Raw genomic sequence first — 25,467 nt, 5'->3', positions numbered from 1 at the left:
TATCATTACAAAAGTAACGCAAATTAAACGAGGTGGCCAGCAGACAAAAATGCAAATGTGACATTACTTTTAAGAGCTAGGTCGACATTGAATCGGTATCATAATTAGAAAAGTAATGCAAATTAAACGAGATGGCCAACAGACAAAAAGGCAAGCGTGAGATTACTTTTAAGAACTAGGTCAACATGCATTGTTGGATTGTCGCATTGGGCTGAGCAACAGGATGGGGCATTGCGTGGTCTGTGTGTGCATGGCAGCAAAGGAACTGTCGCTCAATCATCGCGATGTCCAAAACAGGACACTTTTTCACGAAGCCCAGGCACGCTGTTGTGTCAGTGTCCTACATACAGTTGAAAAAAATACTTAACTGCTACGAGCAGGTGATGATAGTTAACGAACAGCACTTAGCAAGCAGGCAGCGAGGAAGTGATGCTTCCCGATCTGCAGAGGTGTATAAGCTAGCGGAGTAATATCTCAAATTGCATAAGCGCACTTCCAACAATATCACCATTGCATCACACCCTTGCCTTCACTACTTTGTCAGTTTTAACCTTTGCCTGAGCGTAACTCGCACTCAAAAGCCAGCTAGGTATGCCTTGAATGCCAAGAATACTGCCCTTTTCCCCTTAAAACCAAATCTCGAAAACGTAAGGGTGGAAATTTCTAAAATTTCTGCCCCTACTTATAAACATTCTCCATGCCCTACACATAGCAAATCATGTGTGAATGCCCATTAAGCACTCAGCCAGTTTTCGCCAGTGACTAGGACTTGCGCACCACAATGCTCATCCAGTGAGCTCAGCTCATCTACAAAGGTGCACATCACTGGCTTGAAAGCAATGCCAGTGCTTAAATCCACCGTTCCCTGCCCAATGGGGTTGCATGGAATTGTTAATAACTTAACAAACATTCATTTTGAGACCTACATGGCATACAACACTTCACGACCAACGCGCAATAAACACAATTTGACAATCATGGTGCCACGGTGCCGAACGAAAGCGTATCAGTTTTCTTTTTTTCCAAGAACGATATTGGAATGGAACGGGCTTCCGTGTGACGTGGTCCGTTTGACAGATCAGAAGTCTTTTTTATCTGCTGTCATATCGTCATTTTAAGCGCAGTGTATTCATTCATGCTCTTTTGTTTGCTTTCTTTTGTATGTTTGGGTAACCGAGTGCATTTAACCTTGCTCTTTGTCTTTCTATAAAACCCTGTGTGTTAGCTTTTGCTTCTTTATTCGCATTTTTACTTGCTTTGTTTTGTCGCGATGTACGATGTACCCTTGTACCACTCCTGCCTTGGCCACCAAATGGAGGCTGGCAGTATTGAATAAAATAATAATAAATAATAAGTTTAATTAAAGTTTACAACCAACCACAGAAAACAAGGTAAGTGCTTTGCCAAACAAATATATTCTCTCTGTGCACTCCCAAATGGCTTCTCTACTAATAACACTTGAATTTCGTTTTTGAGCATGTCCCGGCCATCAAGTAATGCACAACCTGACTCTGCCCAAAACCTCCTATTTTTATCCAAACAAACCTGAGAAAAAACAAGAACCTTCGGTTGGAGCTCACAGGAGTTTGCATTATAAAATATCTACAACTAAAGAAAAAAACTGTTGTAGTACGCTTTAGCACTTCAAGAAAAACTTCGAGAAAAAAATAAAGAAGATAAAATGCTTCAAACACAATAATCTTGCTCAGGAAAAGTTACCATTCTGACTCCCTGTCTTGTCATGGCCTTGATGCGGGCCATACACCTGTCCACTGCCACTTGAAGCTGACTTTCTATGGTCTCTGGGTAAACCACCTGGATTAAGAAAAAGCACATGAAGACGTTGTATTTCTTTGTTGTGAAACACAAAACAAACGTGCATACAGGCAACTCCGCCCATGCCCTCAAAGGCCGTTTGCAGTCATTCAGGCAGCGACTTTTTTCATAGACAGAATGCAGTCTTGCACTTCCTTCATGTCTGCCACTACAGTGAGTCAATCAAAGTATATTGCTGAAAGCTCTAGTATATCAGAAATGCAAGAAATAAAAAAAACTTTGAAATTTTGAGACAGCATCCAGCTGAATGGCAGTGGTAGAGAGTTCTGCTGGCACCAGTACAAAATGACAGGTCAACAGAGCACTGACCTCTAGCTTGGGGTCAGAGATGTGGCCCTGCACCAAAGCAAAGACAACCTTGGGGTGAAAATGGGGTGCAAATTCTCGTTTGATGGGTGGCTCCTGGGAGACTGAAAGAATAGGAAGTATACTTTGGCACCACAACACATACACTCAGCAAGGCACTCTAGTTTCCCGCAGTTTTTTTTTTTTTTAAACTTCCAAACACCCATGCCGAGGGCAAATTATGCATATCCACCACATAATGTGAACAACAGTACAGTCAAATATACTAGTTTGTATGATTTCAAAACTATAACTTTAAACCTGATTTTCATAATTTACCTACTTTCCCAAGTCGAGTACAAATTGGCTGTGCCAAAAGAGCTATGCTAATTACAAAAAGTTCTATCACAAAACAGACCCGAAAAACTGAAAACATGAAGCAAAAGGACACTCACTCAGCATTTTCAAAATTGGATCATGTCCATCAGTACCAATAACGTCCATTTGATGATCACAGAACAGCAGCCTTCTTTTGATGTAAAACAACCTGGAAAACGACGGTCAAGAGTTATGAACTAGAACGACAAGTATTAACACACTTTCTACAAGAGTGCTCAAGACACTTTTACAGTGAACGGCAGATTCACAGCTACACCTGGACCAATAGAGTTGACAGTTCTATGACAAAAAACTACCTCTTGAACAACCACAAGAATGATTTACGTCTTTAAATGCTGAATGCCTTTACTAATCACTGCTACTGTGGCATAGCTAAAACATTTTAGCACTAGTATTAGATCATTTAAGTATTAGTATTTTGCCGCTGCGGTGGCTCAGTGGTTATGGTGCTCGGCTGCTGACCCGAAAGACGCGGGTTCGATCCCGGCCGCGGCGGCCGAATTTCGATGAAGGCGAGATTCTAGAGGCCCGTGTACTGTGCGATGTCAGTGCACGTTAAAGAACCCCAGGTGGTCGAAATTTCCGGAGCCCTCCACTACGGCGTCTCTCATAGCCTTAGTCGCTTTGGGACGTTAAACCCCATAAACCAACCAACCAACCAGATCATTTAAGCCATAACTATGATATGGCAAGCGTCCTCTCTTTTATTTTTGCCTCTATGTCAAGTTTACGCCTAGTTACCACCATGATTGATTTCCAAATCCTCATGTTTTTTGTTTTCCTGAACTAAGATACTTTCTTTGCTCATGCACACATCTCAAGAAATTGCAAATCCCAAATGTGTACTTCAGCCCTGAAACAGCTAGTGAATGTGAGGTATTATCAAGAGCAAAAACATCAGGTCATAACACTATTTGCTTTATAGTGCAAATGCCCACTCCAGCATTCCAGCCACATGAAAGAATATACGTCTGGATTTTAAAATTGGGCCTTCTTTGCCAGTACTAAAAACTCGGCTTAGTTATTTTAACATTAAAAAAAAAAGTTAAAAGGAAGAACATGGTTAAACTCACGAGACAACGCCTAGCTGTCCCACGCGGTAGGCCACTAGCCTCTCCTGGAGAGCCTTCTGGTGAAGATGGGGTGAGGTGACTGGCACAAAGGTGGTTGCCGAGACTTCCTTCGAACAGGGCAGAATATTGCAAAATCAAAATGGCTTTCTCGACATTCACCCAGGGAGCAAAAGCAATGATTATCAAAGTAGGAGGAACCACGAAAAAATTTCAATGAGATTAGCTGGCAGCGTGATGGCCAGCAAGCACTAGCTTTCCCTTGTTCACAGTAGACCACAAAGCTGAATTCTGCCTGTGAGCAATTGTTGTGGAAGACAGCACTGAAAATTTCAGCTCCAGCATTCTCCCTTACACAGCGAAAATGCCAGAGCTAATCCCGAAACACCCCATGAAATTTCTTAACATGCATCATTGAAGACACTAGAGTGCACAAGAATCAGTGCTGTATGTCACCTATTCCCACTTCATTCTTTCTCATGTGATAGTTTCTTCAATAATGGATCCGCACTGACTAGCCCAGCTAACCAATATTGTGCAGTATGATTCTTAAAATGTTTGAAAGGTTCTGTTCAAACGCTTTTTCACAAAGTGGCTTTTGTTCAAGTTGCAGGAAGTCTGGCATTCAATGTGACATTGCATCATGTGCATGCACAGATGATGGCGCCATGGTGTGCTGACCACATAGGTGCAGAAAAGTAGTGTTGCAATAGATCATGATCTCAGCTTTATGTGAATTTTTCCAACATAGCACATTCCAAAAGCCAGTGCTATCATCTACATGCACATGCTTAACATCTTCTACATATCTTTCACATAAGGAAATCCCAGGAACTCCTGGTTCAATACAAGAATCACATCCTGAACATCACCAATCCCAGGAAATAGCACCAGACAAGCATTGCATTTTACCGCTTTTGCTCAGGTATAGGTCAGCCTGCTTTTTTTTTTTTAAATCACACTCGCCTAACTTGGGGGTTGGCTAACGGGTGAATCACAACTAGGGCGGGGCTCAAAACCAGCTAGAAAGAGAGAAAAGGAAGGAAGAAAATGATCCCAAAATGATCCCAATGATGTCACCAAGGAAAGTCCTGTGTTCTGGTCACCTTTGAGCCTTCACAAACTACAATAGTTGCTACCCCCATAGCTACCATTGTTGCTCCTTCTTTTTAAAAAGAGCCACCCCAAGAGATTTCCAGATAAAGCTGACATAAAAAAACGTCAATGGAGCCCAACCGCATGCATGGCCTCGTAAAAACGAAAATGCTCCCAGTCACTCTCCCACATGACAAGTCATGTCCCCCGACCGTAGGACACCATTCTCAAAAGCATTTAAGCAGGCCATCATCTTATGCATGAAGCATGCAAGTTCGACGTGGCCAGAAAACATGTCAAATACTAAAAAAAACAGCAAAAGCACTTTTTTTTTGCATGCAATAACGATGCTAAGATTTCCATGCAGCCATGGAGGATTACTGCTAATAATGTAAGCCATCAGTAATGCTGTGGACGTTGGGGGGGGGGTGTCTGCTGAACTTTAATAGCATGAAACGAAGGTGTTCATGTCCCGCGTCTTATCTCTGTGTTCCTCAGAACAAAGGATCTTAGTGCTCGGCGCAGTGCAGCATCTCCTTTGATGTCTCCTATAGCACCGCTGTGGCTCCGATATGTGATGTGCTATATTGATCGGCTTAATTGCTTGTTGACTCAGAGCTTCCACTGGTCGACCAATACGAAATTCAAACTTTTTTTCTCTTTTTGCTGGTTTCCTAAGTTGGTGGGGTTGACCAGTACAATGTATGAACAGTACAATGTAGTGTTTACTGTCTCTTAGCGACAATGCACATATACTTACATCTTCAGGAATGCTTGCAGCCTGGAGGATAGCGGCGTGCAGCGTGAGCAGGTTGGCGAGGTTGACAAAGAATGCAAGCTGCCCGACGCCCCTGTGCAGCTGTGAGAGGTCGACATGGCCGAGGGCTACGCAGCCTTCGGCCCACAAGATGAAAGCTTCGCTCTGGCCAAGGGTCCTGGCACCCCTCAATGTGACCACAGCATCACTGCTCTCGACGTGTGCTGCGGTGGAGTAAGGGGGGCAAGCTTAGGGCCAAGGGAGACCGGCAGGGAAAGTGCAACCATCGCACCCCCCCCCCCCAAAAAAAAAAAATGAAAAACACACAGGGGACGAGGAGTGATTTCGCAGGACACAGCGCTAGATGTACTGAAGATTACTGAACTCAGGAGACAGAAAAGACAATGCAACTTCCAAGCACATCTATAAAATGTTTCCTTTAAGTTCTTAACAAATATAAGCTAACGGAAGAGCAGCTGCGGGTTCTAACCAAGAAAAAATTATTTGACATTATTAACTAGCCTGTACTGTAAGATTTGATTGTATTTTTTAACTAATGCACTCATTCACTGTTTTTGCACTTATCTTGTTCGTATATTTTTTTTTCCATTTGTTCCTTGTTATTCTTCCCATCATTTATATTTTATGTCCTTCTAAACTGTCGTGCTTGCTGCCATGTTGTTCGGGGAGACGGGGCCAGTCAAGCTGCCCTTGACGCAGCTTTTATCCCGTCACCCTCGCCACACCTCGTACATGCCCTGTACGTGTTGTGGGAAATAAACTGAAACTGAAACTGAAAACTGAAACCTAGCACACTGGCCAATAACAGAACTCTGATTCACACCAGTTGGCCCAAATCACCACATTATCTGGTGCACGTGCTTTTGTCAAGGCATACATCTCTTTGTTCGTAAGGAAGAAGCAGGATACCCAAGCCCGTGTTTCTTGATTTTTCAACGCAGAAAGCTTTTGAAATCTCCACGTCAGTCTTTTTGGTGACAAAGATTTGACTTTTTTAGTTATGCTCAGAGACATATACACGACTTTTGTGATCGTCAAGCTGCATGGCGATCACAACTGAACTCAGCTGAAGATGATGTTGTAGGTAATGGTGATGATGGAAAGAAGCAGCAACAGCATGAATCAAATGCTGCAGATCTAGATGGGGCAGGAACAAATCCTCTCCGGCCAAAATCCCTATCTAGCATGTGCTCGAACTTTGGCCAGGGGTGATATCTGAACAGTTAGTTTTGAGGAGTACAAAGTTTAGTACTAGCCCTAACCAGGTTGACTGAAAATTGATCAAAGTTATATACCATTGCCTGCACGCAAGCTTAATCAGCAATTTTTAGAAGAAGAGCCACAAATGCATCCATCATGAGACAATGAGGCATCCTACAGTACTTGATAAAAGTGCGTTTCAGGCATTACAACCACTTGTCTCTAAGTTTAAACGCAAGTAAAAAGCCCTTAAATGCGCCCTTGATGGCCAAGATAATTTTAAAATTCATTAGACATGATTCTTTCTGATGTCATTTCGGACACCCCACATCTTCCTTCTAACACAGGAAAAGCAGTCTACTTGCAATGACACAAAACTGCACAATGTGACAACTTATAGCCTGTGATGGTGTCATAACCTCGAAGCAATATTCATGAGTCCTGCATATTTTTCGGCATAACGCACACATTCATACTATAACTGTTTATTTTTTTTTTAACTCCTCACAGAACTAATTAAACCATAAAATAAAGGAAGTCAATTCATTACGTGATTAAGGAAAAGCTTTACCTCAAACTCAACCCAGATTTGCAATTCAAATACATGGGGAGATTATCCGGGATTTACGAATTAACCGGGTTAAAATTATTGAGGTTTTACTGCAATTAACAAGGTGCAAGGAGAAAGACTGAGTCAAATGTTTAACTGAATGCCAGCCAAAGAATCTAAAAAGAAACTCACCCATGTGACAACACGCTTAACGTAGCAAAGAAAGAAGTCAGTACGAACCTTCCATCAGCTTGATTAGGCTCTTCAAGAGACACTTGACCACATAATTCGGGTGCCGAGACGAGTCGGCATTGGCACTTTGATTGCAGTCATTCAGCACCCTGGGACAATCTAGGGCAGGAGTGAACGAATTCGTGCAAGAAAGGTCAGAAGCAAGACAGCGGAGGTAATAAGAACAACGCTATAATCTAGACAAGCCCGATTTGACTGCATGTTTAGGAGTAAAATCTATTCAGTGTAAAATTAGTTTTTTACCCCGCACTTCAGAATGTCGCTCGACTTTTCACGGAGTGAGCAACACAAAACATTCAAAACACAGTTAAGAGCAAACAGTCCAGCAGGTTAAATTAAGTGCTGCCATTCAAATGTGCGACAAGAACAACAATCTTTCTCTCTCTCTCTCTCTCTCTCTCTCGCTCGCTCGCTCGCTCGCCGCCCGCCCGCCCGCCCGCCCGCCCGCCCGTCCGCCCGCCCGCCCGTCCGCCCGCTTGCTTGCTTGCCCGCTTGCCCGCCCGCCTGTTTGCACGCACGCACGCAGGGCTCTTCATTCCACTGTTATGCAGACTTTGAGACAGCAAGGGACAGCAGATTAATGTGATCAATAATTATTAGGGGTGTGAAAAAGCTGAAATCTTAAAATACGAATCCAATACAAATGTGAAGAAAAAAATGGCTTCGAATATAAAATCGAAAACCGAATATCTGCTCACTATGAAATAAATATTTAAGAAAAATAAACAATGCCAAACCACCAGCTATTTTTTTCCTTTCTTTTTTTTGTAGCCCTGACACCACCAAAACAACATGCGAACACCTCATTTCTCGTCTGTAAATACATTAGAGCTTTCTCTCTTTCCACTCAAAGTTACAGTACAAAATAGACTAGGAATCTGCATGAGGTCAACACATAGCCTTGATGTTCAATGACGATGCAGTGCACAAATGACCACTTTGTTTTAATTTTTCACTTTTATGCACTGCTGTCCACACTTTGCTTCCTCAGTGTGCAACACATTTTTTTTTTCAATGAAGATGAAATTCTACAGGCCCGTGTACTGTGCGATGTCAGTGCACGCTAAAGAACCCCAGGTGGTCGAAATTTCCGGAGCCCTCCACTACGGCGTCTCTCATAGCCTCAGTCGCTTTGGGACGTTAAACTCCATAAATTATAAATCTTTTTTTTTTTATGGAGGTTTAACGTCCTGAAGCGACTCAGGCTATGAGGGACGCCATAGTGAAGGGCTCCGGAAATATCGACCACCTGAGGTTCTTTAACATGCACTGGCATAAGCATAGTACACAGGCCTCTGGAATTTCGCCTCCATCGAAATTTGACCGCCAGGGCTGGGATCGAACCCGCGCCTTTTGGGTCTGCAGCAGAGCGCCATAACCACTGAGTCACCACGGCAGGTGTGCAACAGATTTATAGTAGGGGTGTGCAAATATTCAAAATTTCAAAGACAAATCGAACATGTTTGATTTTCGTTCATATTTGTATCTGAGAATCTGACACTCGAGAATTTCCGCATTTTCAGACATTTTTGGATATTCGCCAGCGATCGTATACCACGCCAACTTTCGTAAGCTCGACTGTGGCAAAACCACAATATCTGGGCAAATTATCCCACGACAGAGTTTAAAGTGCCATGTGGACCAATCGTATTCGGACACAACTAGGCATGAACCTCGTGCAAAATTTCGCAGGTGGGCTTTCCCACTTACGACTGATGTGCGCAAGATGGCCTACCACTCACTTCGACAATCACAGTGAGAAAGTGCGCTGTTTTTTTTTTTCTTTGATTTCAGTGAATTCAGATGCAAAGACCATACACTATTTTGAAGAAAAGATGGGGAGGGGCATTAACATTTATCTGTTTATCCTTTTTCGAAATTCTTTTTTCGATATCCAAAGCCGGTTTTTATTCATATTCGTATTCAGTTCAAAAGCATAAGAAGACAGTTACCTGGTGAACCCTGATCCTCTGACAGACGAGCAGTCTTGAGGAGGACCCTGGGACAACATTCGTGGGCCAGGACGTTGGCCAGGCTAAGCTTCATCTGGTGAGCCAGTGCTTCCAGCCGCGACGGAGCGACCTCTTCCCGCAGGACAAGCCGAGCAAGCAGCGCCGACGGACTCTGACCAAGCACCCAGAAGTAGCTGTCGTCAGACATCCTTGCCACTGCGAATCACACAACGCCAAGTCTTGCATATGCCACTCAATGGAGAAGAGAAATTCAGAGCCAATTAAGCAAGAAACTCGTCGACAATAAGCACTCGCAGCACGATCTGTTAAAACTAGACCTTCGTAAGAACGAAGGACTTATTTCAACACAAAAGCAGGAAATGCTGTGTCGCACATGCAAATTGAATATAAATCAAGAATCTGGATCCAATAAAAAAAAGTAAAGGCACCATACATGCCCCCAAGTTTCGTGGTATCTATGGTTTCAAATTTGACACCAAGTGCTATATATTGCCGTAGTTACAATCTTAAGTGTTTAAAAGTACACATTTCCAATTCACTAACCTAAGTTAGGTGTTGATAGGACATTGTTTGATTGAGAGATTGTTTGATTCATTAAATTATTTAATGGAGTAGCATTAGCTGCATCCTCTAAAACAGTGATTTTTAACCAAGTGTGAGCACTGCACCCTTCAACACTAGTACACATGACTGAACATCAAGGCAACAAAGGATAAGTTATACACCTGGTCATAACCACTAACAGGTCTGGTTTTATATGTATGAAAAAGAGAGCCATCCAAATATTAAGCTGCGCCAGTTCACTCCACTGCCGAGTCTGCGAATTATTGCAGTTGCTCAGCAAGACTGGATGTTTAAACAGTAGGTCTTGAAATCTCTAGTCACTGAAAAGGCATGATTTAATTCATACATTGGAAGAATATTTGAGTGCCCACGAAGCTCCTATGGATCTTGTCACACAGCCATGAAAAGTAGGCGGCTTCACTGAAGAGCAAGCTTTGAGGAGACTAAAAATGCACCCACAGATACTATCAACAATCTCCAGACCCTTGTATACAAGCCACTGCATGTGAAAAGAAAAGTAAATAGTAGCAAGAAATGGCAACATTTTTAACCTGAACTTAAGAGTGTACCTCAATCACTGCGTCACCCATTAGATATATATTTAAGCAAATGAGTATGCCTAAATTAAGATGTGAGCCCTTCTGGATAAAGGACCTTGTAAAATATTAAACCTTCGCTGCATATTGTCTGAAATTCATTCAACGGCAGTTCACACAGTTTTCATACAGTTATCACACTACTGAATGCAGTAACTGCAATGCATATCAGCTTAAACTGGGCGTATGCAAACATCAAGGAGTTCTTTGAGCATCAGGCCATTTAGTCATTTGTATCTCTGCACAGCACATTTTTATGGTCAAACAATTTACACGTGCTTTTTGCTGTTCCATTAGGTCTTGCCTAAAGTAAAATGCAACTGACAGGACTACTGCGGGAGTAAGTGCACGTGCATGTTTGCTGTGAGTGACTCGATTAGTGAATAAGCGAGTGAGTGCAGTGAGTGGGTGACTAGACCGACGAATGAGTGAATAAAAAATTTGTGAATAAATCCCAGAGGTCAAGCCATCTGTTACGCACTCTTTGTCTTCGACTGCTGCGAGGCTTCCCGGATGGCCCTGTGGAGCTGTCGGGCATGGGCGTACACAGAACGGAGGAAGTCAAACTTGACTGCTGGCAGGAACAGCAGCTCGGACCTCTGCTCGGAGACCGTGGCCTTGGCCAGTTGGAGGAATGAACGATGAAGTTCCACACGCGACTCTTCATCGCCCGAGGAAGATGAGGTCGAAGATAGCAAGGACGGCATGTGACGATCTAGAAGGCAGCGCACCTGAGTGAACAAGCAGCCAGCTTTACCGAGAGGCGTTCAGAACCAGTCACATTTTACAGCCATTCTCTACGATCCAGAATACTCAAACACTGGTCTATAAAAATCAGAGTATTCACTACTAAGCTCACTGTTTTTAAAAACATTGTTTAATGCATTCGCAAGTTGGTGTAAAGAAGCACGCTATTTGAAACATGAAGGATGAAGGCACTTAATCCCCTTGAAACAAAGAAATCAATGCTGGGTGTAGCAGAGTCACAAAAACCTGTGAGTTCGCTTTGTACACAACTGTGTGCTTTTAACATATAAATGCCTTTTAACATGTAAACCATTTTCGAAATAGAACAATGGCTTGCAACAGCTCCCCATGCAACATGTTGTATATGGTTACATTGCTTGAGGTATACGTTGCAAAAGTACATCCATGATGCTAAAATTTTTTGTCTGAAACTCATACATCACTGGAGCCAAAATCTTTAAGCGCAGCATCCTGTTACAGCAAAGAAAAATGGCCCAGGTCAACAGCGCGTCCCTGAGCTGAACAATGTGAAACCATGGAATCACCTTGTGATACAGAGCCTCGATCTGCTGCCAAGCAGTCCTTTGTCTACGAAGCTTCTCTGAGTCAAACTCGTCGACGTAGCCTACAAGCAGGGCTTTGAGTGAAGTCTCTTCGTCTTTCAAGCAGCACCCTACAGCTCCAACAAAGCCATCATCCTCATTGGCCTCCTGAAGGAAACGCCGCAATGCTTCCAAAGTTGTCGTCAAGCGTGGAACTCGACCGTGAAGGTTTCCCGACACTTCCGTTTCCCGCTTGCTAACTGACAGCGCAAGCAGGCGCTCTGCCACATCGCGCGGCACATCTGCCGTAAGTGCCAGATCTGCTACAGCTGCGACATGCGGACCGCCACTTCCGTATTCCTCCGCGAAATTCCGTCCAACCACATTTCCACCGGCGATGTTTGCATGATTGTTGGCGATGGCCACGCCCTCAGAACCGGCACTAAATGAACCCGATCTGTTGCGAATCAAAAGCTCGGCCTCTGGAATGGTTGGCACTCCGTCGGAGCAGAGCAGCCGATCGACCAGAGCAGTTGCCATGGTCAGGTGGAGGCCCTCGCGCGCTGCTTGGCCAACGAGGGTGGTGGGAATTGGTGGGCTGGAGCCAGTCAGGCGACTGGCAGGGGTTGAAATGTTAGTGAGGTTTCGAGTGACTTCTTCCAGACGACGGCTGAACTGCAGCTCCTGGGCATCGTGGGTGCCCTCGAGTTTAAGAACCTGCGGGGTAAGTGGTTTGAAAAGGTCGGTATTTATATTTCGGCGGCAGTTATAACAACACATTTTGCACACATACTGAAATGTTTGTTCATTCAGTGCTCATGACAGCTGTGGCAGAGTGTTGGCGGCACAATCTCAGGATGATTAGCATTACAGGAAACAATGTTGGCTCTACATACGATGTGTTATTACATATAGTTTACTGGTTTATTGGTGTTTAACGTCCCAAAGCAACTAAGGCAAGGAGAGACGCCGTAGTGAAGGGCTCCGGAAATTTCGACCTCCTGGGGTTCTTTAACGTGCACTGACATCGCACAGCACACGGGCCTCTAGAATTTCGCCTTCATCAAAATTCGGCTGCCGCGGCTGGGATCGAACCCGCGCCTTTTCGTGTCAGCAGCCAAGCAGCATAACCACTCAGCCACCACGGCGGGGCGTTATTACATATAGTATAGGATATTTACGACAAACAAGTTTCACTTTCAAGTCAATGAAAGAACCTCTCTGTGATGCAGAACAAAAATGGTGCAGCTAATATAAGGCCATATCCGAAAAATACCCAGTCAAAGATAAAGATGTTTGTGCAGAGCTATGCACACAATGAACATTCACAAAACCGAAGAGGAGTATTTGCTTGTTATGTCTAGCCATGCTTTCAGTAAGAGTGTGCAACGTAGCTCAAAGATAGCTGCAAATTTAACACACATAGCCGTGCCACATGGTGCAGACAGTATGAAAGCACGTGCTTCAAATAGAAAAATAAAAATTGTTCTCCAGCAGCAACCTGAATAGAAATAACAAGGAACACACTCCTCGTAACTTCCACAAAATGCACCACAAGATCTGTCACTTCCCTTATGAATAGGAAAGTACAGCGATGAAACACCAAGATTTAAGGCTTTATTTTTGGTATTCATCGACAGCTACGTGATGTAGCAAAATTGGAGCTTGAACGATGCGAAGATATGAAAAAGGTGTTTCAAAGACAAGGCATTGTCTCTCGGCCTTAACGAAATACATCTAAAAAAAATTTCCGAACGAGCACCAACAGGTTGAACAAAAAAGTTAGCAATGTGATCCTCTCCCTTCTCTAATTAGGCACTTGCAGAAACAAGGATCGACCACATAAAATGTCGCCTTTCATGCTTGATAGTATCAGAAAACCATTGAAGTTAACGTAATTCTGGAAGTCAAGCATGCACACGCGTTTATAAAAACCTTCGCTGTCAAACAAGAAAATTGTTGTTACCTGAACAACCTGTTCGGCCTTCTCATAATTTCCATGCCAGAGGCAATGTTTCAGCAGCGCTTCGAAACTGGCCAGCATCTTTTCAATTACTGACGAGTCACCTCGCTGCAACATGGCTGAAGTCCGACGCCGTCGCTTTCTGAGCTTCCTTCCCGCTTTTTGTAGCGCTGGACTACCTGTGAAAACAATGCGAGCAATTAAGCTGAACTACAACGTAAACTTTACATCAAAACCCAAACCTTTATATTGCACATAGCACTTCGATTCGAACTGGGTGCCAATGTGCATGTTTGTTTTAAAGGGACCATGCAAAGAATTAAAAGCCGCTTGTAAATGTCAGAAGTGATGCTTAGAAGCATTGACACCAAGTATGAGTCTTCGGAACTGAGCCGGCAATTTATTATGAATTTTTAAAAATCATGTTTTTTAAAATTCGCGGGCCGTTTGGTGTCTTCGTAGGAAGCCATTTTGGAACCAAAATCGGGAAAACAGACGTCACTAGTCCCATGACGTCGGCGGGCCACCACACGCTGTCATTCGCTTGAGCCGTGGCAGCTACGACGTCACGGGCACACTTCCGGTAGCGGTGAAAATCGTCTGCTTGAGCCGCCGCGCGACCCCCTCCGGCAAGCGCGAGCAAGGGCATTGCCTTCGCCCATATGTTTTCAATTTACCTCTGCCGCCTCTTTCTGTCGTGAGTTCGGGAGCCAAGAAAGCGCAGAGACCGGAGAGACGCTGCTGACGCACGCTGCTACTCGGGAGTGGGACAACCGGAAGTCGCAAACCGAACGTCAGCGAATGATGTATTCATGGGCGGAGCCCAGTCCCAGAGCTGTTTTCTTTATTTTTGTATGGTGCCCCGCGCGTACGAGTTGAGGGGGGAGAGGAGGAGCGCGATTTTTAATCGTCTATAACTTCGTTGTTATTGATGCTAGCTCAAAAATTCTTGCGCTGGGGTGGCGAGCGATGGATTGCCGATCTTTACGTAATCTCAATAAATTTATTTCATAGTCCCTTTAATGTATTTCCATAAAGCACATACATGCTCACATCTGCTTAAATTTAACAATGAAGTGAAGCTCATTTGCATTCACTATCACATGTAAACTTCACAACTGCCTGTTTTATTAAAGTTTAGTGAGGCCCCCTATGAAGTAGTTCTCAGTTAATCAAGAGCTCCTTCATGCAGTATTGTTATGCATTTGATGTTTTTGTGTTTGTTTCTTTGCACCAATGCCCTCCACCTTCAAGTTCTCAACTGAGCCTTTCTTACAAATGATTCCTTTAAGGTACTGCAAAAGCCTAAGAGCACAGTTCTATTTAGGCCACAGCATATTATTCAACGGCAGCTGTTTCTGGATTAGGAAACTCGCAATAATGTGAAAAAGCATGGAATGGCAGGCTAGCCATCACAAAAATGTACTTAAAATATTAAAGAGCCCCTAATACTACGTGACAAATGACAAAAGAAAAAAAAACACGAGAAAAAAAAAACTCTTGTTAACAAGCACTGTAAAAATAAAACACAAAAAGAGAGGGTACAAAAATGCTGCCACCGTCTTGAAGACGAAGTAACGAGAGTTAGCTGTTCGGTAGCGCCATCTATCATCCATGTGATATATTGCCACGTGATTAGGCTAATTTTCCATACCTTACGGCGAGCGGGTGCCTACCACCTTGAGGTCGGATATTTTTCAACAATTTGGGCCGAAAAAGCATTTCAACTCTTTGGAGGGCCATTTTTCCTTACCTCAAGGCGGTAGGTGCCCGGTCGCCATGAGGTATGAAATTGTGAGCTTCCGAGTGCTGATGACATGGCCACCATGTTAAGCCTAACCATAAGTAAATATTATTAACCTAATTAGACAATATTGGTGTCTAACATGCCCTACTCATCGAGCCCGTTACAAATATCTGAGTTAGATCATGACGTTATCGGTTAGTTAATTATAAGCGATTAAATATAAGCATAACCATAACTAAACATTAACTTCATTAGTTAATTTTGGTGTCTAACCTGTTCTACTCATATAGAGGATTCCAAATATCTAATTCGTTTTATGATGCCTCATTAATCACTAAGTTAAATGCAATTAAACATAGTCATGTGACTAGTTAATTATGGCATCGCAAAATTGGTGACGTCAATCACCAATTCGATATACTAATGACGTCACCAATCAATCACCAATTTGGTTGCTATATCGAATTACTATGGGGGCCGCCATCTTGAATTCCTCGGACTTAGAAAATTTCATGTCGAAGGAAGGCGGTAGCAGACCCCAATCGAGAAGCGTGATAAGAGCTCTTAATAAAGGACTTTCAAAGAATGCACTGTTTAACACGACAGCACTTATATCACAACATAGACAATTCAAGTAGTACCTTTTGGGCTTTCCTGGAGTATGTCGAGAGGAGTGGGATGCGATGCAGGTGGCTCTGCCTGCAGTGCAGGTTCCGAGGAGGTGACCAGGTCGTACCGCCACTGGGCCTCAATCACATGCTTGCGCAGCTGGTCCAAGCGAGAAGGCAGCTCCTCCCAGCTGACTGAGGACGACACTGGCGGCTCATTAGGCAGCGCGTCTCCACCACCCGACTCCTGGTGAATGACGGCAAAAAGACAAGGCTGCGACAAACTGTCCTCTGGCTGAAGCAAAAGATTTTTTTCTTTTTTTCAAGTCATAACTTTTAAATATCTCAGTTTCAACACCATGAGTATGTGTAACCATGTAGTACTCTTAGGGAGTAGGCTAATGCCATCCACAATGGTGGCTCTGTGGTTAGGGCACTCGGCTGCTGACCCGAAAGACGCGGGTTCGATCCCGGCCACGACGGTCAAATTTCGATGGAGGCAAAATTGTAGAGACCCGTGTTCTGTGCGATGTCAGTGCACGAAAGAACCCCAGGTGGTCGAAATTTCCGAAGCCCTTCACTAAGGTGTCTCTCATAGCATGAGTTGCTTTGGGACATTAAGCCCCAATTAAACAAAACAAAGCAAAACCAAACCGAACCATCCCATGCAATGAAGAGCAGCCTGGGTATGTACGTCTTATGTGACCTTACTGCCATACTCTTATTTGATTCCTCACAGCAGTGCTGCTGAACTGCTTGGCTTTTCTACGAATTAAAACTTGAGTACAGTGGCAATTAAGCATGTGACTATTGCCATAGGAACGTGTTCATGATAGCACACATGCATACTGTTTCACATAATCTGAGAACAATGGGAAAAAAAATAGCAGGAGTTGAAGTGGCTTTTTGCAGCCTTGAAAAAGTAAGTCAAGTTATGCAAGACGGTTAATTCAGAGGCCACACAAAGGCAACTGTGCTCAAAGAAGAACAAATGGCACTTTTGAAAACATAAATATTGAATGGAATAAGTTTCCAACTCAATTACACTATCGTTAACTTCTTCTCACCCGAGCCTTCCTCTGGGCCAACCGGTTGAACAGCTCTGCCTGTGTGGCCAGGACAATAGTGGAGAGGGAGCCCAGCAGACTGGGAACCAGGAACGAGGGGCACAGGAAGCCCACCGAGCCTGTGGCCATCCGAGTGCCTGCGTTGCTGCTGGCTGTGCTGCCTTTGCCTGAGAGCGAATCACTTGTCTCCTTCACAACGCTGCTGGATGCAGACACAGCTGGGCAAAAGACGGGGAAATAAAGAACCAATGCAAACAAGCCTTGATTCAGGAGCCTGTCTCCTTGACGGTGTTAATAAATGCAAACAAAAAATTCAGGGGGCCCTTTGAAGATCTAAAGTGAGCGAGGCGAAAACCTTTCCACGCAACTTTGGCTGCTACTGTTGATGCATCTGATGACTAACCACTCATGACTGGTTAATGACTAGTTAGTCATTACTAATTCATCCAGTCATGACTGGTTAATGACTAACAAGTCATGGCTGGTTCATGACTAGTTAGTCATGACTAATTAGCTTACTGGTTAATAACTAATTTGTCATGCCTGATTAATTACTAACTAGCCATGACTGGTTCATGACTAGTCAGTCATGGTTAATTAGCTGACTGGTTACTGACTATGTAGTCATGACTTGTGACTAGTAATGACTAGTTATGACTCACTTCAGATGTAACGGACGGACAGAGTCATGGCTGTGAGTATGAGCCATTAAAGGCTTTCGCCTTAAAACTGTCCCATACAAGCTGTTCCGTGTTTGTTTCCTTCTCATGCTGTGTTCTTATATTTGTGCACTGTTGCTATTCCTTTGTTTTATAAAGTGTACAGCCTTAGTCAAAGGTCGTCAGGCCACATAGCTTGCTTTTTAATTGCACAGTGCAGAACTTGCAACCCCTCGAAAGCCAACAGGTTTTGACGAATGAGAATGAGGGTTCTTATTGCCTTACTTGGGTTCAGAGCTTGAGGGGTCTAATAAGTGCTCCACTATATGGCTGAAAAGCGAACGATACGACCTAAAGACTTTTGACTAGGGGTGTACGTGCGCACTATACGACTTTACAATTCGGAGGTCGTAATACTCACGGTGGTACAGGAAGTACTACGTTTGCTGCTTTAGATGAGGGTGGTGAACTCTCAGGGTTAGGTTGCACATAGCATAGACACCCCCAACAGCAAAAGGTTGGACAGCACCGTATGTGAAATTGTATGTAGTAGTCATGGGTTTGGATTTCACCGGTGGCATGTGGTTGCCTTTTCTTCTAGTTCCTAATCAATCACCTTTCAGTCATAGTGTAGTTACACTTTTAATTTTCCATTGGTTAATACCACAAATTAAAAAAAAATATTCCCTTATGCTTTCCTTGGTTTCAGTGACTGCTGGCCTCCTTCACATCTACACTCATTATGTGTAGCAGCTACTCAACTAGTGTATTTCCTCTTTTGTCTTTGTTTTTCATCTTTTGTTTTGCCCTCGCTGTTTGCACATAAAAATTGCTCTCGGTAGATTTGTCCACCCCTTAAGTAATATCTCTGGGCGTTTAAGAGGGGGACGCAGCAAATAATATGTTCAATAACAAATTCGAACATATGCTGATACGATGTTCAGCAATGCTTTGCACAACGCTTTTTATGCGCCGAGAAAGTTTATCAATATTGCACGCATTTTTTTATTGTTTTAAGAGTGGCCTCCACAGAAGGGTTAAGCACGATTTCCAATTCTTTTGCTGCCCCTACAAGACAAACAACTAGACTCTGCTATTCGTATTTAAAGCTGAGCCTTGGGACGAGCTTACCATGCAGACAAGAGAAGTTTGATCCAAGTAAAATTAAAACTTTAAACTGAAAAGTTTCATACGAGATGGTCACTCGAAGCTTCGTTGTGTTAATTCTCATAAAACTGACACACGGCCATTGAACAACATCAACCTATAAAGGTAGACAAGTTAAACCCAAAACAGTTTCTTAGTTAACCACCTTATATTAACGACCACACATAAAGAAACTGTGCATAAAAAACTCACCAGTGGCAGCAGCAGTCTGGTTTTCAGCATCATTTTTAGAGATGTCCTCATCCGATTCTGTTTCATGCGTGTCAGGGGTCATCGACACTTCCACTGGTGAATGATTCGAATGATGTTCATCACTTCGGGCGTCGTCCTCAGCATCAGTTGCATCCTCATCATCTGTAGCATCTCTTCGCAGGTTGACGTGGGTCACGAAGAGGAGTGAGAAGGTGTTCTCGAGAAGCTCCAAACGAAAGGTCAAGGGAAACAGTCGACCAACCTCTTCCTCAAAGCGTCCCAGTTCATCTAAAACTGCATGCTTGTACACCTGGCCCAAACAGAAAAGAAAAGAAAAATAAGCAATAGAAATGAAAATGCGGCCTACTGCTGAAATCAGGTTCAAACACTTAAATTACCCTTTTGTAATAAGATCCGGCAAACACCTTCAGAATCACTAATAAACCTGATTCTGAAACAATCTGATAAAGTGCATAGAAAACAGCATTAGGAGATGTAGAATGAAAATAATTAACTGATGAGGGTTAGATGGTATAGGGAAAAGAACTTTTGAGAATGAGGTGTCATTCCTAATTCCATCGAACTGTTACCTATATCTTTAAAAAAAATTTGGTATGACTTCTTACCCACGCTTGGTGCGATGCTATCTAAACTGTTGCACTGCCAAACACAAAACAGTAAAGACCTGGGTTTGTCCCAGCATCCACTTTAATGAGTTGTCCTCCAAGACGTTTGGATATTTTGTGGGAACATATGACAGAAGAACGTTTATTCGTGATCATCCGAACCAGGTGGCAATGCTCTGCTTCACAGAAAGCCTACAAATTGAAATTAAATCCACTATGCATTTGCTGGAAGTGACACCAAGTCCCCCTTACATAATCAGTTATATAACTGGTAGGATGTGATGTCAGCAGCGGAGAACTGGTTGTGAGAAAGCAACATGACAAATGAAGCCATCAAAGCAGGATGAAGATTCTCAACATGCAGGGGAAAAAAAAAGTGAGAAAGGGGCAACTACTGTAACAGTTCTTTAAGGGGGGACGAGGGTCTTAAAACTAACTTTTTTATTTATGGCTAGAATCTCATGAAATTTTGCACACAGGGTATGGGCATCGGGTATGGGAATTCGCTGGCTATCAAATCATGTAATTAAAAGCAACAAAATGCAATGAGAAAGTTCATTAAAGCTGCGTAAGAAATTACCTGATTACACTCTAGAATTTAAGATAACTTTTGATCTAAGGCCACCAGCTCAATTATGATTAGATTTTTGAAATCAGAAGAGAAAAACACATCTGTGTGCAAAATTTCATGAGACTCTAGCCACAAATAAAAAAGGTCAGTTTTAAGACCCTCCTCCCCCCTTAACACAGACTCCCCCACCCCCTCGCAACTAAATACCCGCAGAGACAATGTGAGCTTTACCACATCTGATGCCTACACTTCAGCCACTTTCATATCCCCCCCCCAAAAATTCTGGTGAGAATACCCCTTGGGCAGTGCTTTTAAGATTGTTAAAAAAAAAACTCAATTCGGGCAAAATGAGGTGAATCAGCTTGAACTCATTAGAAGGTTAGTGAATGCTACTTCCCTAAAGCATGCAGCCATGCATGAATGGTTTGGGGTATTTAGCCTCTCTGAAAGCTATGCAGCCAAGTATATTACAAAAACGACGATGCTCACCGGCCCGAATCCATACACAGCAACAGCGTCGGCGAGAGAATCGTATCGTTCTAAGATGACATCATCCGGAATGTCCTCCTGCAGCTGATCTTGCTCCCCAAGCTTGGCGGCGCTGCAGCCCAGATGGTGGAGCACGATGGCCGAGTGCAGTGCCTTCATTGCATGCTGCATGGCCAGGTATCCTCGGTACAGTGCACAGTCTCGACTGCGTGCGGGGCTTGTGGCAGTGGTCACACCTGTTGCCTGCTCGACCGTGTTGTTACACTGCCCGCTGAGCAGGTGGAACACAGATTTTCGCTCCAGTTCCCCGAGGCCCAGCGTCTTGTGCAGCACACGCAGCACTGACTGGTGCTGAAGCATGCTGAAGATGGTACGGCGCCTGCCCTTCACGTCTGCCACGGATGTCAGCGAGGACTTTCTTTTCCTAGAAGCACGAGATAAACAAGAACATAAACATGAACTGATGTTCACATGCGCCATACTAATAATATTCTGATAACAACTATAGCTCTCAAGAATAATATTATGCACACCTCCAGTCAAAGCTTATAGAATGCAGTACTAGCAAAAAAATTAATATCAGCATCATCTTTACATGCAGCCTGGAAGAGATACATGCAGACCAATTCTGAGCATGAAAATAACAGAGCGCAGCATTCTGTCTGAAGCAATGTACACTGAATTCAAAGAAAGATATTTCTTTGCCTAATAAACTTTTGACACCAAGTGTACACGTGCCAGTATTTGACGCCAAATTCCCTACGAGACTCTAATCACAGCGAATGTGGTAAGGTGGAATGGTTATGAGAATAGGAAAGGCACGGTAACTTCCTCATTCATGGTAAATACTGAAACCAGGCCGTAAGGGAAGGAATCAAGGACAGGGTAAAGGAAGTAAGAGTCATTGTGGTGGAGGGCTCTGGGATAATTTTGACCAACCGGGGTTTTTCAACGTGCGCTGAGACAGCATAGCACCCATGCATTCTTTTGGATTTCACTTCCACCAGAATGTGGCCATGCAGTGCACAAATATTTTTTGTATTGCAACTCCTTTAGTCCAAGTGGACAGAAAAGGGTGATACCAATACCAGGTGCTTCAGGGAAGCCCGGCATTAATTTTTAAATATAGGCGCTTTGGGATATGAACACGATTTCTGCAATGCAATAATACCAGTGTTCGCAGACTTCAGAAAACAGGTGAGCACTGTTAAATAGTAAGATTATAAACTGATATTTGCTAATTAATTTTAAACTATTACTTTTAGGTGCCTGGCTACAATTAAAGATTTGTAGAGATTATGTATCTAAGTTGATATGTGTACCATATATAATTTTTCCTTTTTTTTATTGACACAATTGACACAATTTACTGTCACCATCACTTTTTTGTCAGTAGTATTTTTAAACTTATTACTTGACACCCTGCTTAACTCTTTCGCTACCGCGCCATAGGCCGTCGTTCGCATATGATCGATGCAAATCGCCCGCGCAAAAAAGCTCATTTTGGAGCGTCGTGGACGTGCTCCGCCATCTAGTTAGCAAGCTCAACAACTGCTCTTTCAATTGCAGTCTTGGTTTGAGTGTTTTGACATGAGGGGGCGCCGTGAAAAATAAAACTTTGAACGGCCGCAGCAGCGTCAGCCGGAGAAAATGGCGTCCGTGTCGCCGCGTGGCTCCTCGAAAGCGAAAGCTGACACCGAGCACGTCAGCCGGTTTCGGTTTCGTTTTTTGCTACAAAAGCAGCGGTTATTAGTCGGGCAACAATGTACAAACATCGGATTTCGGTTTCGACAGCGAGACTTTGCCTCGGGAGCCTGGAACGACAGTGCGTACTTGCATGCAAGTTCTGTTTTCGTTCGCTGTGTGTTTTCTGCGGTGCATACGGTTTGTAATTGATGACAGTGGTTTATTTTTGTGCTTCAGGGTCTTGACAATGTGTAGCGAAGACAGTTTGCCAAATGCTCAAGGTCGCGTCGCGTTTTTCAACCAAGACGACAGCTAGGTGTCCATATCGGCACATCGCTGCGGAGCGGCGCTCGGAGATTCGCTCGACTTCTCGACTTTTTTTTGATGCTCTTTACGGCGGAAATGATGAAGACCGTGTGCGGAAACACTAATAAGCATGCATGGATGAAGATTTTCAGCAAATTCGGCGTGACGGCTCATGGGAAGAGGTGAATCTGTTGGAAATTCTGATGTTCATTGGAATCATCATTTACATTGGAATTGTTGACCTGCCACGACTGTATCTCTACTGAAATGCCAGAATAATCTATTCTGGCCCTCTGCCATCAAAAATCATTTTTCAAAATTGGTTTTTCGCATTTGTTGTTTTTGTTTTTTTTTTGCACGTAACGGACCCGGATGATTCAGTGGCGGCAGCTTATATTGGCAACACTTGGAAAGTGTCCTGTCTTTTGAATCACATCGATAAAACATATTTCATCCATCCTGATGTTTTAGAGCTTGCCTAAAATGCCAAATTTTATCAGCTGGCTTTCAGGGAGCAGCTCATTCAAGAAATCTTCGGGTATGATGAGGGAAAAGAAGTCCACGCCCCCAATCCTCTGATAGAATCCATTCAACACCAACCAAAAAGAATGAAAAAAAAAGAACAAAATGCAAGCTCGGCTATCAGAGAACAAGGCAGGAACAAAGATAAAACCTTATGTGAAGCACTTGTCAGTCTACCTCTGCTTCACATCTCCACCCCTTATTGCTCTTCACAGTGAAACCACAGTCATGACCCCTGACTTGACAAGCCATGGAAAGTGCAGTAAATTTTTCTCGTAGCTGAAACTGTGAATAATGACAGCTATAAACATGTGAAACAGTTTGTATATTCCAGTTTTCCTCTAATCAAGCTCGGGCTTAGTGCAGCCGGTAATTTTTGTTTTTGCTATATACTTTTTTTGTGTTTTTAGCAAATTTCACAAATAAATGTTCATTTACTTTTGCACACACAACTCTTCTGTTTGTTTCATTCAGAAGTGCAACTAATAAGCTACAATTTCATGCATTGCAATATGTGTGGGGTGTAATAGTTCTTGTGAAAAAAATTTTTCTTTCAGTACACTCCAAATCGGGCATTTTTCCGCGGTAGCGAAAGAGTTAAAGGGCTACTGAAGCGGTTTTAGAATTCGATGAGTTTAAGGTTGCCGAATGTGCGAAACATGCAGGTACTGCCTGCAAAATAGTTTTGCTCTAGCATTTAAAATGGTGGCGTAATCTCCGAATAAAGTCGTCGTCGGCGTTCAGGCTTCTCTGAAGTGCACAGCGACGAGCAGAGGCCCCGATAATGACGTCACATATGACAGCAGTGCGTTTCCAGCGAAGAAATGGTTATTCCATGAAATAAAATCGACACCATCGAAGGTGAAGCTCACGATGCATTGTTTGGCGCCATGTGACGACACATAGCAGCATGCAGGCGAAAGCAGCGGAAATCTGAAATTTCGGCAACATTGACGTCACTGCCGAGTTTCTCCGCACTCCTACAACGTAGTGAGGAGAAGCCTAAACATCGTCGCGGTTTTAATCGACGATTATGACACCATTTTAAATGCTAATGCAAAAATAATTTTCATGCTTTATCTAGATGCTTGATAGATTCGAATTCCTGAATAACCTCGAATTCTCAAAAAACCGTTTCAGCTTCCCTTTAACATTGTTTGTGATTTTACCTCACTTGCTTTCTTCAAGAAGGCACCACTGACAGTCGTGTACTTTGGGACCTCCTTCTACCCTAATTTTATTGTGTTCATTTTTAATGCATGCATTATTAAATAAAACTGAACCTGAACTACCCAGCTGTTAGTAATAGCCATATCAGTTTTTAGAATTCCAAAAACTAGATCACCATTGGGGCAGTAGCTATTTTTTATCTAACAAATGCCTTCCTATTTTCCCCACAACATTTGTCATAAAATGAGAGGCTAAGATTTGTTGAATTCCGGCTGGATGTCGCATGTTTGCACCGCCTTTTCCTTCACACAGCTTCACACACGTCACACATTTTCGCCGTAAAGTGTTGGCAGCTGGAACATGTTGACATGAAACTTTATATCCGAGCTCCATGTAGTAATGAGAAAAGAGCGTGCAAGCGGAATGTCGCAAATTCATGACAGTGGGCAGCGAAAGGTTAGAAAACAAACCTAGACGGGTAGCAAAAAACACTCAAGGCTCATTCATAGAAAAAACTTAGCAGGAGCTTAAAGGTGCACTGAAGAGGAATCTGAACTTGTTTTTTTGCCGCGGGAACTTGATCTACACGTTCCCAGCATTCTTAGAAACTGCAACTTCTTGCCCTGTATGGCCGATTTCCCTAATTAAATCGAATTAACGGCCAGCTCCCGCCCTTTTTTTTTAATTCTGCCTCGTACGGTGGGCGGAGTCGACCAACGCGTGGAGTGCCTTTCACCCAGTCCCGTCGGCGGAGTAATACGTAGTAGTCCGTAGTAGCAAATAGTCCGCGCGTATTTTTATTTCTGC

General features: G+C 43.4%; 1 protein-coding gene across 1 annotated transcript in view; it reads right to left on the bottom strand.

Annotated features, from left to right (window-relative positions):
* Nucleotides 1-25,467, bottom strand: part of Sptz (zinc finger FYVE-type containing 26 spastizin) — a 75,036-nt gene that overhangs the window by 38,632 nt on the left and 10,937 nt on the right. Inside the window, exons 8-21 of the mRNA XM_089557234.1 lie at nt 20,977-21,400; nt 19,291-19,600; nt 17,273-17,490; nt 16,239-16,452; nt 13,854-14,029; nt 11,891-12,604; nt 11,080-11,329; nt 9,418-9,633; nt 7,454-7,564; nt 5,446-5,666; nt 3,594-3,700; nt 2,577-2,668; nt 2,146-2,246; nt 1,720-1,815 (exon numbers count right to left, since the gene is read on the bottom strand). Of these exons, the coding sequence (XP_089413360.1) occupies nt 1,720-1,815; nt 2,146-2,246; nt 2,577-2,668; nt 3,594-3,700; nt 5,446-5,666; nt 7,454-7,564; nt 9,418-9,633; nt 11,080-11,329; nt 11,891-12,604; nt 13,854-14,029; nt 16,239-16,452; nt 17,273-17,490; nt 19,291-19,600; nt 20,977-21,400 (3,250 nt within the window). The remainder of the gene's footprint in view (nt 1-1,719; nt 1,816-2,145; nt 2,247-2,576; nt 2,669-3,593; nt 3,701-5,445; nt 5,667-7,453; nt 7,565-9,417; nt 9,634-11,079; nt 11,330-11,890; nt 12,605-13,853; nt 14,030-16,238; nt 16,453-17,272; nt 17,491-19,290; nt 19,601-20,976; nt 21,401-25,467) is intronic.

This window comes from Amblyomma mixtum, chromosome 8, assembly GCF_055824585.1.
Source record: "Amblyomma mixtum isolate Tamu chromosome 8, ASM5582458v1, whole genome shotgun sequence".
Lineage (NCBI taxonomy): Eukaryota > Metazoa > Arthropoda > Arachnida > Ixodida > Ixodidae > Amblyomma > Amblyomma mixtum.
Note: the sequence above shows the minus strand (reverse complement) of the source record. Positions and strands in the feature narration are given on the sequence as shown.